The sequence below is a fragment of the Thamnophis elegans genome, chromosome 16 (genome assembly GCF_009769535.1).
Source record: "Thamnophis elegans isolate rThaEle1 chromosome 16, rThaEle1.pri, whole genome shotgun sequence".
Taxonomy (NCBI): Eukaryota; Metazoa; Chordata; class Lepidosauria; order Squamata; family Colubridae; genus Thamnophis; species Thamnophis elegans.
In genome coordinates, this window is record NC_045556.1 from 30,145,404 (window position 1) to 30,161,006 (window position 15,603).

The 15,603-nt window shown below is 47.1% G+C and overlaps 1 protein-coding gene across 1 annotated transcript; it reads left to right on the forward strand.

Moving 5' to 3' along the window:
• Positions 1–211: 211 nt before the first annotated feature.
• On the forward strand, positions 212–15,084 carry CFAP157 (cilia and flagella associated protein 157). The gene is made up of 9 exons (XM_032233433.1): positions 212–670; positions 3,474–3,745; positions 7,322–7,475; positions 8,020–8,287; positions 9,471–9,601; positions 11,105–11,255; positions 12,337–12,521; positions 13,531–13,687; positions 14,919–15,084. Exons 1-9 carry the CDS (start codon positions 537–539, stop codon positions 15,075–15,077), a joined length of 1,611 nt encoding a protein of 536 aa, XP_032089324.1. The 5' UTR covers positions 212–536; the 3' UTR covers positions 15,078–15,084.
• Positions 15,085–15,603: the final 519 nt, after the last annotated feature.

Below are 15,603 nucleotides of genomic sequence, written 5' to 3' on the forward strand. Positions count from 1 at the left end.
CTTTTCATTCTTCCTTCCTTTTCTCCAACCCTTCCTTTCCTTTCTTCCTTTTCTCCTTTTCCTTTCCTTTCCCCTTTCTTCCTTTTATTCATTTTTTACTCCTTCCTTTTCTCCAACCCTTCCTTCCCTGTTTTTCCTTCCTTTCATTTCCCCTTCCTTCCTTTTTCTTTTTTCATTCTTTACGCCTTCCTTTCCATTTCCCAACCTTCCCTTCCCACCTTTCTTTCTCTCCAAGACTTCACCCCTCAACGCAGGCCCCTCTGGCTGGGAATGAGGGGACCTGTAGTCCAGACCTGTTGGAAGTCCCCTGAAAAGCCGGGCTAAGAGTGGAATCCTTCCGTGCCGGAGACAGAGAGTTGGTTCTCGAACGGATGCCTGGCCTCTCTTAGATTCCACAGCTCTGTTGCTGTGTACATCTCCTTCGCCTAGCAACCGGCCAGGCATTCTGCCTTTTAAAGTGCCCCTGTTCCAGTTCCTTTTCCTCCCCTCCTCCTCCTACTCCCCCGAAGGGCAGGCTCTTCACTGAAAAGTCAGCCATGGCGCCCAAGAAAAGGGGGCGCAAGAAAGAGGAAGCCCCCAAAGAGCCAGAGGTCGATGAAAATATTGTGCCAGAACACAGCCGAGAGTTTTATCTGATCCAGATCCGAGATTTGGAAGGGCGCCTGGCCCGGTGAGTCGGGAGGGGGGGAATGGAGGGCAGGCTTGGAAGGCCGTGGACCCCAACAGGTTTTTACTTTTTTTATTTTTATTTCGGATCTGCAACAGGCCTGGGCTTGGCTTAGCTCCCCAGGTCTTTTTCTGGTTGAAAAAGAGGAATGGGGTTAAATTCGGAAGGGAATCCAAAATCGGGATTTTATAGCTAGTCATCCCACCTTGGGCCAGATAGAGGAATGGAAAGAACTGTGATGGCAACCCTTTGGCACATGGGGCATGCAAAAGCCCTCTCTGGGGGAACCTGCACCGGTGCACCGCTGTTCATGCGCCCGTACCTCCTGCTGGCCAGCTGGTTTTTGAGTCTCTGCTGCGCATACGTGTGTTTCTACCGGTTCGGCCGAATAGGTAGTAACTTGGTGGTCTGGGTCTGCCATGCCCTTGAACCAATTCTCTCGGTAGCGCCATAGTCACCGCCCTCTGGTTTTTGGCTTCTGCGCATGCGCAGAAGCATTTTTTTTAGTACCGAGCATGCACGCACAGCAAGCATGAACAAACGGGCAGTAGCAGCAGGCAGAAGGCACCCCTGGAATGGATTTTGGGGGGGGCAGAATGCATGTGCCAGCATCAAGCACGGATGCACAGGGCAGGGGTCACAGGGGGTTGTGTGTGTATGCGCGGGGTGGGTGGGGTTGCGCACACATGTATGGTGGGTGGGGAGCATGCAGGGGGCGCATGCATGTATTGCTTTATGGCTTTCAGCACGCAACGACAACAAGATTAGCCATCCCTGGAATAGAGTAACCAAGTTGGAAATAGCAATAGCAATAGCAGTAGACTTATATACCGCTTCATAGGGCTTTCAGCCCTCTCTAAGCGGTTTACAGAGTCAGCATATTGCCCCCAACAACAATCTGGGTCCTCATTTCACCCACCTCGGAAGGATGGAAGGCCGAGTCAACCTTGAGCCGGTGAGATTAGAACCGCTGAACTGCTGATCTAGCAGTAGCCTGCAGTGCTGCATTTAACCACTGCGCCACCTCGGCTCTAATTTGGAAAGGGACCTTGGAGGTCTTCTAGTCCAACCCACCCATCCAGGCTCAGGCAGGAAACCACGTTTCAGACAGACGGCTGTCCCAGTGAGAGTTTGGCAGCATTTGGGGGTTCGTTCTCACAAATGTATGGTTTCTGGCTGAAATTTGTCCCCGGGTAAGTTGAAATTCTTACGTTTTGTACCCATTCAAAAATGCTAACAGTTATGCTCCACCATTGGTGCAAAATCAGAGATTTTAAGCTTCATTAGGAGCAGCTAAATGAATCACACTATTGAGGATTTCCCTTTTAAATTGCAATTCCATAAAACGGTCAATTCCATAAACCTGTCAATTCCATAATATGGTCAATTCCATAAAACTGCAAAGAAGAGGGAGTCAAGCTATTCTCCAAAGCACTGAAGGCAGGACAAGAAGCAATGGGTGGAAACTAATCAGGGAGAGAAGCAACTTAGAACTAAGGAGAAATTTCCTGACAGTGAGAACAATTAACCAGTGGAACAACTTGCCTCCAGAAGTTGTGAATTCCCCAACACTGGAAGTCTTTAAGAAGATGTTGGATAACCATTTGTCTAAGGTGGTGTAGGTTTTCCTGCCTGGGCAGGGAGTTGGACTAGAAGACCTCCAAGGTCCCTTCCAACTCTGTTATTCTATTCTAAATCTACTCCCAGAATTCTCTGCAATGCCGGGGACGGCTGGAGAATTCTTGGAGTAGAGATTCTATGCCTACGGAAGGACTTCTGGTGTGTGTGGGGGTGGGTGGGGTGGCGTAGATTCCAGGCTGTTTTAAAGCAGGTAGTCCTCAACTTGCAAATGTTTGTATAGTGACCATTCGAAGCAGTGAAAAAAAAAGACTTATGACGGTTTTTTATAGAGATAGTCCTTGACTTAACGGCCACCATTGAACGCAAAACACCTGCTAATGAGACGTTGGTTAAGTGGACCTTTCTTGCCACAGTCCTTGAGTGAATCCCTGCCATTGATGTGGCTGTTAAATAAATCAGGCTCCCCTATTCTCTCTGGGGGTGAGAAGTTCTCAAACCGTCGTAAATAGGAGTCGACTGCCAAGGGCCTGAATTTTGATCACGTGACACCAGGGGAATGTCGCGACTGTCGTAAGTGTGAAAAATGGCCATACATCACTCCTTTTAGCGCTGTTCCAACTTCAAATGGTTACCCAACAAAATGTAATTTGAGAATGACCCATACTTATGACCGTTACTGGTCACTTGATCAAAATTGAGGCGATTAGCCACCGACTCATATTTATGACAGTTGCAATGGCCCAGGGTGGCTTGATCTTCTTTTACGACCAGCAAAAGTCCAAGTTGAAGCTTAACTGCCACAACTGATTCACTTAATGATTGTGGCAAGGAAGGTCATAAAAAATCCAAGTTGAAGCTTAACCACTGCAACTGATTCACTTAATGACTGTGGCATGAAAGGTCATTAAAAAGTCCAAATTGAAGCTTAACCACCACAACTGATTCACTTAACGACTGCGGCAAGAAAGGTCATTAAAAAGTCCAAGTTGAAGCTTAACCACCACAACTGATTCACTTAACGACTGCGGCAAGAAAGGTCATTAAAAAGTCCAAGTTGAAGCTTAACCGCCGCAACTGATTTACTTAATGACTGCGACAAGAAAGGTCTTAAAATGTTGCCCTGTCTCGCTGAGCAACAGAAATTTGGGGGCTCAAATTGTGGGCATAAGTCGAGGACTGATCGATTTTGGGGGGGGGGTGCGGGGCCGATGACGCTTTGCTACAGGTACCAGCAGAAATGGGACCAGCTACAGGTAAGCGAAGAACTTTTCCGGAGCGAGTACGAAAAAATGCTGACCGACAACAAGGAGATTGTGGCGTTCCTGAAGAAGACGCTCAACCAGCGGGTGGACGAGATCGCGGAGTTGACCGTCCAGTTGCAGAATCTCCAACAGGCCAAAGACTTTGAGAAGGACGCCTTTGAAACACAGCTGGTCCAACTGAGGCACGAATTCCAGGAAACCAAAGACCAGCTGACCTCGGAGAATATGGTGCTGAGTAAGCCAAACCGGTGCAATTCTTTGATAATAATAATAATAATTTTTAAAAAACCACCCTACTTGGAACAGCTTATATCCTCTGACGTTACCTTAACAGTTCCTAGGTACTTGGTTAGGACTCGAGCTGTTGAGCCACCAACCAGCCCCAAAGGCTGTGAATCTCACCAAAGATTAACCACATAATAATAATAGGCACTTGGCACCATGTCCAACAATTTTACAAGATACATCAACAAATTGCAGCTTCCTGCAATAACACCAGCGGAACTGCAAAAAACTGTGTTACTCGGAACATCAAGTATTTTAAGAAGGTCCTTGGTTGATACCTAGGACGCTGGAAGCAACCCGTATCAACCCTCAGCACCAGTCAATGGTATTTGTGATGCATTTTTGAATGTTCAGTTGGTTGAGTTTCATGTTCAATGAATAAAAGAAATAATCATAATAATAGCCCTTAGACTTATATACCCCTTCACAGCACTATACTCTAAGCGGTTTACGGAGTCAGCCTATTGCCCCCTGTTGCTGACCGACCTTGGAAGGAAGGAAGGAAGGCTGAATCAACCTTGAGCTGATCAGGATCGAACACTAGGCTGTGGGCAGAGTTAGCCTGCAATGCTGCATTGCAACCACTGTGACACCACAACAGATGGATGGATGGATTGATTGATTGATTGATTGATAGATATAGATTAGATAAATAGCTATAGATATAGATTAGATAGATAGAGAATAGTATGACTGTTGCGCTTTTTAATGATGTATTGTCTTTATGTGTATATCTTGTCTTGTTTTTCCCTCCCCCTGGATTGTGAGCCGCCCTGAGTCCCCTCAGGGAAAAGGGCGGAATATAAATAAAGTTAAAATCCAAAAAAAATTAGATATTACATAGATAGATAGATAGATAGATAGATAGATAGATAGATAGATAGATAGATAAGATAGATAGATAGATAGATAGATAGATAGATAGATAGATAGATAGATAGATAGATAGATAGATAGATAGATATTAGATTAGAGATAGATAGATAGATATTAGATAAGTAGATATAGATTAGAGATAGATAGATAGATAGATAGATAGATAGATAGATAGGATAGATTGATGGATGGATGGATGGATGGATAGATATTAGGTAGGTAGGTAGGTATACTAGATATAGATTAGGTAGGTAGGTAGGTAGGTAGGTAGGTAGGTAGGTAGGTAGGTAGGTAGATAGATAGATAGATAGATAGATAGATAGATAGATAGATAGATAGATAGATAGATAGATAGATAGATAGATAGATAGGATAGATTGATGGATGGATGGATGGATGGATGGATGGATGGATGGATGGATAGATATTAGGTAGGTAGGTAGGTATACTAGATATAGATTAGGTAGGTAGGTAGGTAGGTAGGTAGGTAGGTAGATAGATAGATAGATAGATAGATAGATAGATAGATAGATAGATAGATAGATATAGATAGATAGATAGATAGATAGATAGATAGATAGATAGATAGATAGATAGATAGATACAGATAGGTAGGTAGGTAGGTAGGTAGATAGAGAATAAATAGATAGATAGATAGATGATAGATGATAGATAGATAGATAGATAGATAGATAGATAGAGAGAGAGAGAGAGAGAGAGAGAGATAGAGATAGATAGATAGATAGATAGATAGATAGATAGATAGATAGATAGATAGATAGATAGATACAGATAGGTAGGTAGGTAGGTAGGTAGGTAGGTAGGTAGGTAGGTAGGTAGGTAGAGAATAAATAGATAGATAGATAGATGATAGATAGATAGATAGATAGATAGATACAGATAGATAGATAGATAGATAGATACAGATAGATAGATAGATAGATAGATAGATAGATAGATAGATAGAGAATAAATAGTTTGATAGATAGAGAGAGAGAGAGAGAGAGAGATAGATGATAGATAGATAGATGATAGATAGATAGATAGATAGATAGATAGATAGATAGATAGATAGATAGATAGATAGATAGATGATAGAACACTAGTTGTAGCACTTAGATTTATATACTGCTAAATGGTGCTTTTCAGCCCTCTCTAAGCAGTTTACAGAGTCAGCCTTTTGCCCCCCAGCAATCTCGGTCCTTGTTTTACCCACGGAAGGCTGAGTCAACCTTCAGCCGGTCAGGATCGAACTGCTGGCAGTGGGCAGAGTCAGCCTGCAGTACTGCATTCTGACCACTGTGCCACCTTGGCTCATCATAATCATAATAATAATTTGCATTGTAGAAAAATACAGTTAGTCCTTCACTCACAACAATTCATTTAGTGACAGTTCAAAGAAAGAACAGCACTGAAAAAAGTGACTTATGACCGTTTTTCATACTTACGACCATTGTAGCATCTCCACGGTCACTTGGTCAAAATTAAGACACTCGGCAATGGATACATATTTATGACCAGCTGCAGCATCCATGACAATGTATTCCCCTTTTGCGACCACCTGACCAGCAAAGTCAAGGGGGAAGCCCGATTCACTTAACAACCAGGTTATTGATCCATCCACTGCAGTGATTCACTTAACAACCAGGTTATTGATCCATCCACCGCAGTGATTCACTTAACAACCAGGTTATTGATCCATCCACGGCAGTGATACACTTAACAACCAGGTTATTGATCCATCCACTGCAGTGATCACTTAACAACCAGGTTATTAATCCATCCACCGCAGTAATTCACTTAACAACCAGGTTATTAATCCATCCACCGCAGTGATTAACTTAACAATCAGGTTATTAATCCATCCACCGCAGTGATTCACTTAACAACTGGATTATTAATCCATCCACTGCAATGATTCACTTAACAACCAGGTTATTGATCCATCCACTCCAGTGATTCACTTAACAACCAAGTTATTGATCCATCCACCGCAGTAATTCACTTAACAACCAGGTTATTGATCTATCTGCCGCAATGATTCACTTAACAACCAGGTTATTGATCCATCCACCGCAGTGATTCACTTAACAACCAGGTTATTGATCCATCCACCACAGTGATTCACTTAAGAATCAGGTTATTGATCCATCCACCGCAGTGATTCACTTAACATCCAGGTTATAGATCCATCCACCACAGTGATTCACTTAACAACCAGGTTATTGATCCATCCACCACAGTGATTCACTTAACAACCAGGTTATTGTTCTGTCCACCGCAGTGATTCACTTAACAATCAGGTTATTAATCCACCCACCGTAGTGATTCACTTAACAACCAGGTTATTCATCCAGTCACCGCAGTGATTCATTTAACAACCTGGTTATTGATCCATCTACTGCAGTGATTCACTTAACAACTAGGTTATTAATCCATCCACCACAGTGATTCACTTAACAACTGTGGCAGAAAAATTCGTAAAACGTGGCAAAGTTCACATAGCCAATGCTTCACTTAGCAACATATCTTTGGGGGCTCAATTGGGGGTCATAAGTTGAGGACAACCCTGTATAAAATGAAGTGCCTTGTGAGGAGTAATTTAAGTTTTTTAGGATAAAATTATGGGGTTTTTTTCCCCCTTGCGCAGGTGGGAAGTTGGCCGCGCTGGAGGAATTTCGGCTGCAAAAAGATGAGATTTTGGCCAAATTTGCCGAGCGGGAAAATCAGCTGAGAAAGGAAGAGGAGCAACACAAGGACATCATCTATAACCTCGAACGGAAGGCAGTGATTGATAAAGAGAGGTCGGCGGCCCCTCCTAAATCAGCATTTTCTTTTTTAATGCTATTCTATTTCTATTTTTTGCCTGCTGAATTAGTTGCTTCTTCATCCTTTCGATTCCTTTGGATTAGCGGTTAAGGCACCAGACTAGAAAATGGGAGATTGTGAATTCTAGTCCTGCCTTAGGCATGGGGGCCGGCTGGGTGACTTTGGGCCAATTACCAGGAGACTATGAGTTCTAGTTCTGCCTTAGCTATGAAAGCCAGCTGGGTTACTTTGAGGCAATCACCAGGTGGCAGTGAGTTCTAGTCCTGCCTTAGCCAAGAAAGCCAGCTGGGTGACTTTGGGCCTGTCACCAGGTGATGGTGAGTTCTATTCCTGCCTTAGCCAAGAAAGCCAGCTGGGTGACTTTGGGCCTCTCCCTCCTTCTCAACCCAGCCCCGCCTCCTAGGGCTGTTGCTGGGGGGGGGGGGCAAATAGGAGGAAGGTGTGTCGGATAATGTTTCCCATGTTGGGTCATTGATGAATAACGTCCCCGCTCGTCCTCGTCATCCCCCCCCCCCCCAGAATGAAGAAGGACATGCTTCACCGGGTGAACGCCGTGGCGGCCGAGTTCCGCAAAGTGGCCAACAACCAGATGGCGGAGACCACCAAGCGCACCATCCGGGAGAACGTGGCCATCAGCCTGCAGCTGACCAAGGTGACGGAGCAGAGCCTGCAGCTGATCCAGGAGAACGAGCGCCTGAAGGAGAGCCGTGCCGAGGCCATCAAGCAGCTCCAGCTGCTGGAGCAGAACGAGAAGAGAATGGTCACCAACAGCCTCAGCCACCAGAAGGCAGGTCGTCTCTCTCTCTCTCACACACACACATGCACACACAAACAGAGAAAGAAACAGACACAGAGGGAGAGAGAGGGAGGCAGAAGGAGAGGAGAGAAACAGAGAGAGAGAAAAAAACAGAGAGAGAGAAGAGAGAGAAACAGAGAGAGAGGAGAGAGAGGAGAGAGAGAAACTCTTGGTCCTGACAAAACCCTCTTTTATTAATTTAGTGAATTCCGTTCATTCACGTCCAGCAAAGTCTTTCAAGGGAGGATTTATAGTCACAGACCTTATCTGGCTTGGAGAGCTGCCAGGCCGATACCTGCAAAACTTGGCAAGGAGTCTGAGTCACGAACCAATAGAGCGAACTAATTTTCTCCTGCAAACTCCACTCCCCTTTCACTCCTCTTTTATTCCCTCTGGGAGGGGCCATTCATCGTCCACCTGTGGCCTTACTCCCAAGTTGACCCCTGTTCTTTAGTTGTTCCCTTCGTCTGGCAACTCTTTGGGAGCAGGCTCCAGCTGTTCTTCTGCCTCACTGATGTCTGACTCCGAAGGTAGCTGATAACTGTCAGATGGCCCTGGCCCCTTCTCTGTCTCTGACACAGAGCCTGTCAGGCTTCCAAACAGCATCCAAAAGTAAATCAAGAGTCCGAGGCAAAATATTGCTCAAAGTTCCAATTTATCAAGAGAGCCATGTTGGAACATCTGGGGAAACCCAAATCTGAAAGCTTCCCAGTTTTCCCCACCCAGTTGAAAGTTCAAGATCCTGCCCTCCACACCCACCAGTCCATCCCATGGTCCAGTCTCCCACTGCCATGCTGGCAGCTTCCACCCATCCAGTTCCAGTCAGGTGCAGAGGTGCAGAGACAAAGGATGACCTTGGCTTTCTAGAAAGGAATATTGTTATGGCTACATAGCGTCTAACTCTGTACAATCCCATTTTCCCACATTAGAAAATGCCTAGTAGGGTAATAGGAAGTCTGGAGGCCGAAGACCCCAAACAGAGCCCTCGTCCGAGCCTTCCCCAGACTTGAGGACTGGCCCAGGTTCCTCCCCAACCTCCTCACTGTCCGAATCTGCTGCCAGATTCTGCCTGGCGGCCCCCAACACCTGCTAACAGTGACTGGTTCCTTGAAAACTTGAAATCCCCCAAAATATATATATCATATTTTTAAAAAATCCTAAAATTCTTGTGCAGATCATCTGGATGTTGACGGAAAAATGCAAAGAGCTTCAAAGTCAGCTGGACGATCATCTAAAAACGAAGAGCCTCCTGGCCAAAGTGCAGAAGTCAAACGAAGGCCTCTTCCAGGAGAATTTTGTCCTCCGGTAAATCTTACACACACAAACACAAACACACAAGCACTTTCCTTTTCCCGCTCGCTAGACCAGAGCGACAGGCAGGATCCGTCCCAACTGGGGCCTCTGGTCATAAATTGGGATTGTTTCTGTACCCGCCGGCTGCTCCTGGGGTGTCCTGTCAGAAAAGATACAGCAGGAAAGGAAGATGGGGAAGAAGATGAAAACTACATTATTCCTTCCTTCTTTTTCCCTTCCTTTCCTCCCTGCTTTCTACCTTTCTTTCTTTCTCTTTTCCTTTCCTTCTTTCTTTCCTCTCTTCCCTCCTTTCATCCCTCATCTTTCTTTTTTCTGTCCCTCTCTCCTTCTTCCTCCCCTTTTTCTTTTCATTCCTTCCCCTCTGTGTCTTTCTCTTCCTTTTCCTCCCTCCCTCTGCCTCTTTTCTCGTCCCTCTCCCCGTCCCTTTCGTTTTCCTTTCCTTTTTTCCTTCCTTCTCTCCTTTGTGTGTGTCTCTCTCTCTTCCTTTTCTTCCCTCCCTGTTTGTCTCTTTTCCACCCTCTCTCCATCCTTTTTCTTCTTTTTGTTCCTCCCTTCCCCCTTTTTTCCTTCCTCTCGGTCTCGTCTCTTTTTCCTCTTTCTTGCTTTTCCTCCCTCCCTCATCTGTCTCTTTTTTCCTCCCTCTCTCTGCCCCTTTGATTTTCCTCTTCCTTCCTCCTTTTTTCCTTCCTCTCTGTCTCTTGTCTCTTTTTACTCCCTCTTTTTCTTTCTCTGTCCCTCTTCCTTTTCCTCCCTCCCTCTTTCCATCCCTCTTCCTGTCTTCCTTCCTTCTTTTTCTTCCTTCCTCCTCCCCTTTGTCTTTCTCCCTCTTTCTTTTCCCTCCGTCCCTACTTTTCCTCCTCTTTCCATCCTTCTTCCTCTTTGTCTTCCTTTTTTCTTCCTTCCTCCTTCCTTCCACTTTGTCTTTCTCCCTCTTCCTTTTCCCTCTCCTCTTCCTCTTTGTCTTCCTTTTGTCTTCCTTCCTCCTTCTGTTTCTCTCTCTATCTCTCTCTCTTCCTTTTCCCTCCCTCCCTATTTTACCTCCTCTTTCCATCCTTTTTCCTCTTTGTCTTCCTTTCTTTTTCTTCCTTCCTCCTTCTCTTTGTCTCTCTCCCTCTTCCTTTTCCCTCCCTCCTTTCCCTCCCTCTTCCCATCCCTCTTCCTCTTCCTTTTTTCTTCCTTCCTCCTTCTGTTTCTCTCTCTCCCTCTTCCTTTTCCCTCCCTCCCTCCTTTCCCTCCCTCTTTCCATCCCTCTACCTCTTTGTCTCCCTTTTTTCTTCCTTCCTTCCTCCTTCCCTCCTCTTTGTCTTTCTCCCTCTTCCTTTTCCCTCCCCTCTTCCTGTTTGTCTTCCTTCCTTTTTTTCTTCCTTCCTCCTTCTGTTTCTCTCTCTCTCTCTCTTCCTTTTCCCTCCCCTCTTCCTGTTTGTCTTCCTTCCTTTTTTTCTTCCTTCCTCCTTCTGTTTCTCTCTCTCTCTTCCTTTTCCCTCCCTCCCGCAGAGACGAACTGAGCATATTGAAGGAAGACCTGAGCCAAAAGCTAGCCAAGGAGCACGACCAGATAAAGTTGCTGCAGAGCGAACAGCAGCGCAGGGTGAATGCGGAGAGGCTCCTGAAGTACACAGCTCAGGGCCTGAAGGACGTGCTGAAGGTGAGCATTTATCTGTGGACTCACCTGGATCCCAGGTGCCGAGCCCATATAAGATGCGCCACACGGCAAAAGAGTCCCAAAGGTGCTTTTTTTCCAGGAGCCAACTGGACTTCCTTGGATTTTTTTTTCTTTTGAAGACGTTTCGTTTCTCATCCAAGGAGCTTCTTCAGCTCTGACTGGATGATGGTGGGGAATGGAAGGATTGATGCTCCTTGCAGACAGCTGGTCCTTTGCATCCTTTTAGAAAGTCGTTGAGGCCACTTGGAGGCTTCTCTGTGTCCTCAGGGTCATCTGAGTGATGCAAATGATTCCTGGAGTCTGCAATTTTTCCTCTGGAGATCCATTCCTCCTCCCACCCCATTCCAAGGGTCTCCATCCCAAATTGTGTAGCTAAACGTCTTTAAAGATTTTCAGTCATCTAAGCTTGTGGTTGTCCCAAAGGTGCTTTTTTGTGTGTTTAGGAGGCAACTGGCCTTTCTTGTCTTTTTTCTTCTGAAGATGTTTTTCTTCTCACCCAAGAAGCTTCCTCAGCTCCGACTGGATGATATGGATGGATGATGGAAGGATTGATGCTCCTTGCAGACAGCTGGTCCTTTGCATCCTTTTAGAGGGTCCTTGAGGCCACTTGGAGGTTTATCTCAGGGTCACTTGAGTCTGCCTGAACTGACCTGAGTGACTGAAAATCTGTACAGGCAATTTGGGATGGAGACCCTTTGAACAGGGTGGGAGGAGGAATGGATTTCCAGAGGGGAAATATTGCAGACTTACAGGAACCATTGGCACCACTCAGGTGACCCTGAGGACACAGAGAAGCCTCCAAGTGGCCTCAACGATCCTCTAAAAGGATGCAAAGGACCAGCTGTCTGCAAGGAGCATCAATCCTTCCATTCCCCACCGTCATCCAGTCAGAGTTGAAGGAGCTTCTTGGATGAGAAGCAAAATGTCTTCAGAGAAAAATAAGAAAGCCCAGTTGCCTCCTGAAAAGAAAAAGACCCTTTGGGACAACTATGATCTGGATGGCCGCCAATGTCCACATAGACCATATGCGAAATAAATCATCATCTTCTCCCTCTCCCGACAGGAACGGCCGCTGGCGGAGGAGGAAGACGGCGACTTTGACGTGGTGTTCCAGCTGCGGCGTAAAAACGCCCTGCACGGCATCCTACGCTTCGTCCAGAGGAGTGTCGCCCGACTGGAGGCTCAGCCGGGCCCCCACCCCGTCACAATCGACAGCAAGGTGGTCAAAGTCACCAACCTGTCCAGAAGGTGTGCGCCCGAGGCGGGGAGGAGAAGGGAAAAATGTGGGCGCGGAGAGGCGGGAGCCCAGCGTTTCCCCTCGGGGAGCTTGTGGGGAGCCGCACAAGAGAACCACGGAGTGTCTGTTTGCACCCTTGCGCTGTGGCAAACAGGACTTAGGTGCCTGGATCGCAGGCCATTCTCACCTTACGACCGCAGTCGAGCTCAGCGTTTTGTGTCCTGAAGCGGGAACCTTTGTTGGGGGAGTTCCCCGCCCCCTGTTTTACAACCTTTCCGGCCACAGTTGTGCTAGTCGCTGCAGTTGTTAAGGTAATAACCAGGGGTGGGTTTCAACCGGTTCGCGGCGGTCCCTGCGAACCGTTTGGTCGGCGAACCCAGAAGTAAGTAACTTCTGGGAACGGCGAAGGGCCCACCCACCCGCCTGCGCTCCTTACCCGGTTTTGACGAGTTCTGCGCTTCCACGCATGCGCAGGACGCATACAGCGCCTGCACGATCCTCCAGGAGCAGCTGGAGCATTGCACAGATGCTAGTACGCATGCGTGCACCGCGCGCGTGCACGAAGACGCCGCTGGCCCCGTTCCAACCAAACCGGTTGGAACGGGGCGAGAAACCCACCCCTGGTAATAACCATCGTAATTATGAGTCGGTTGCCAAGCCTCTGAATTTGGATCATGTTTGTGACCCAAGGGGGTTGCTGCAGCGCTTGTGTCAAAGACGGGCCCCGCGTCACTCCTTTTCAGGGCTGTTGTAACTTTGAACTGTCGCTAAATGAACTTCTTGCAAGGCGTCGTGTTTCCTGCCCGCCGCGGGGTGGGGGGAGAAAAGCACACGCAGCCCTTGAGAAACGGGTTGGCGGGAAACTGAGGCGTGCGGCCTGAGTGAGCGGGCTGTCAAAGGGAGGATGGGGAAGGAGGCGCTCTCTCTCACACACACACACAAATACACACCCACACCCAGGCAAACACACACACATACACACACACGTGCCCAAGGCTCAGCTGCCGCTTCCCTCCATAGCGTCTCCAGCGAATGGCACACGAAGGCCTCGCGCACCACCTCCCACTGCAACCTGTTAAAGATGCCCAGGCCGGCGCACAGCCTGCCGTCCCTTGAATCCGTATCCGTGTCATCCACGCAGCTGATCCGGCTTCGTCCATACGGCAGCGCCAACGAGGTGGGTGGGGTTGGGAAGGGGAGGATGGGTCTTGGGAGGGAGGACAAAGAAGGGACCCTTGCTTCGTAGCGAAATGGGGGCGGAACGGGATGAGTGGCTTGCTGTCCTGTAGCTTTTTTCCGTCGCTTTTAGTCCCTGTTGAAACAAGAGGGTTTCTAGTCCTCATGAAATAGGATTCTAGCCCTTGTGAAAGAGAGCAACTAGTCCTCATGAAATAGGATTCTAGTCCTCGTAAAACAGGGCATCTAGTCTCGTGAAATGGGATTCTAGTCCTCATGAAACAGAGCGCATCTAGTTATGAAATAGGATTTTAATCCTCCTAAAACAGGGCATCTAGTCCTCATGAAAGAGTTTTTAGTCCTCGTAAATAGGATTCTAGTCCTCATGAAACAGAGAGCATCTAGTCCTTGTGAAACACAGCATCCAGTCTTCATGAAATGGGATTCTAGTTCTCATGAAACAGAGGACATTTAGTCCCCATGAAACAGAGTTTTTAGCCCTAGTGAAATAGCAGTAGCAATAGCAGTAGACTTATATACCGCTTCATAGGGCTTTCAGCCCTCTCTAAGCAGTTTACAGAGAGTCAGCATATTGCCCCCAACAATCCGGGTCCTCATTTTACCCACCTCGGAAGGATGGAAGGCTGAGTCAACCCTGAGCCGGTGAGATTTGAACCGCTGAACTGCTGATCTAGCAGTAGCCTGCAGTGCTGCATTTAACCACTGCGCCACCTTGGCTCTTATAGGATTCTAGTCGTCATGAAACAGAGAGCATTTAGTCCTCGTGAAATGGGATTCTAGTTCTCATGAAACAGAGGACTTTTAGTCCTCATGAAACAGAGTTTTGAGCCCTAGTGAAATAGGATTCTAGTCCTCATGAAACAGAGAGGATTCTAGTCCTCATGAAACAGAGAGCATCTAGTCCTCGTGAAATGGGATTCTAGACCTCATGAAACAGAGGACATTTAGTCATGAAATAGGATTCTAGTCCTCCTAAAACAGGGCATCTAATCCTCATGAAACAGAGTTTTTAGTCATCGTGAAATGGGATTCTAGTCCTCCTGAAACAGAGTGTTTTAGTCTCCGGGAGATGGGATTCTAGTCCTCATGAAACGAGAGTTTTTAAGTCTTCATGAAATGGGATTCTAGTCCTCATGAAACAGGGCTGCTAGTCCTCATGAAAACAGTACCCCCACCTTCAATCCACCCCCATCCCCTTGCTTTCCCCGCAGTCTTTACTGTCATGGAGAGCCGAGAATAACGGTAAAAGCAACCTGCCAGACAGGAATGCGAGCCAGGAAGAGGTGCAGACGTCGGAGGAGCTGATCATCCGTGAAGAGTTGCCGGAAATAGTGGTTCATCTCGCCAAGCAAGAACTGCTCAGCAAGTAGGGCGGAAGAGGAGATTGGGGTGGAGGGGCTGATGCTATTTCTCCTGGAAGGGGGGGGGGCAAAATGGCTCGCTCAAATGGCTTTAGTCTTTTTTTTAATATATATATATATAAAATATATTATATATATATATATAAATATATAATATTTATGGAACGACCTGCACAAACCCGGATAAAAACGAAAAAGGAGAAGGTCTCACAGCCAGGAGGGAGAAACGAGAAGAGTGCCAACCGCGGGGGAAACCGAACCGAGGCGGGAGGGGGGGTTGCTACAGGCCGTGCGGGGAGTCCCCTCCAGCCATTCGCCCCGATCGGCTGCTGTTGCTGCATTTTTTTTATCTTGTAGCCACATTAAAACTGGACAATACCCTCCGCATCTCAGATCTCCCCAAAGTCTTCCTTTCGAAAGAGGGCAGGGAGGGGGAGTGGCTCGCCCCTCCTGGGGTGGGGAAGGACAGACGCCCCGACTTGCGACCGTCCGTTCAGCAACCTTTTCCAAAGGACAGTGCCCGAAGCTCATCCCC

Bases quoted from the DNA above. Each gene is read 5' to 3' on its own strand.
- CFAP157 (XM_032233433.1), top strand. From the start codon at position 537: ATGGCGCCCAAGAAAAGGGGGCGCAAGAAAGAGGAAGCCCCCAAAGAG. The intron at 671-3,473 runs GTGAGTCGGGAG...GCTTTGCTACAG, and splicing joins TTGGAAGGGCGCCTGGCCCG to GTACCAGCAGAAATGGGACC. The intron at 7,476-8,019 runs GTCGGCGGCCCC...CCCCCCCCCCAG, and splicing joins GCAGTGATTGATAAAGAGAG to AATGAAGAAGGACATGCTTC.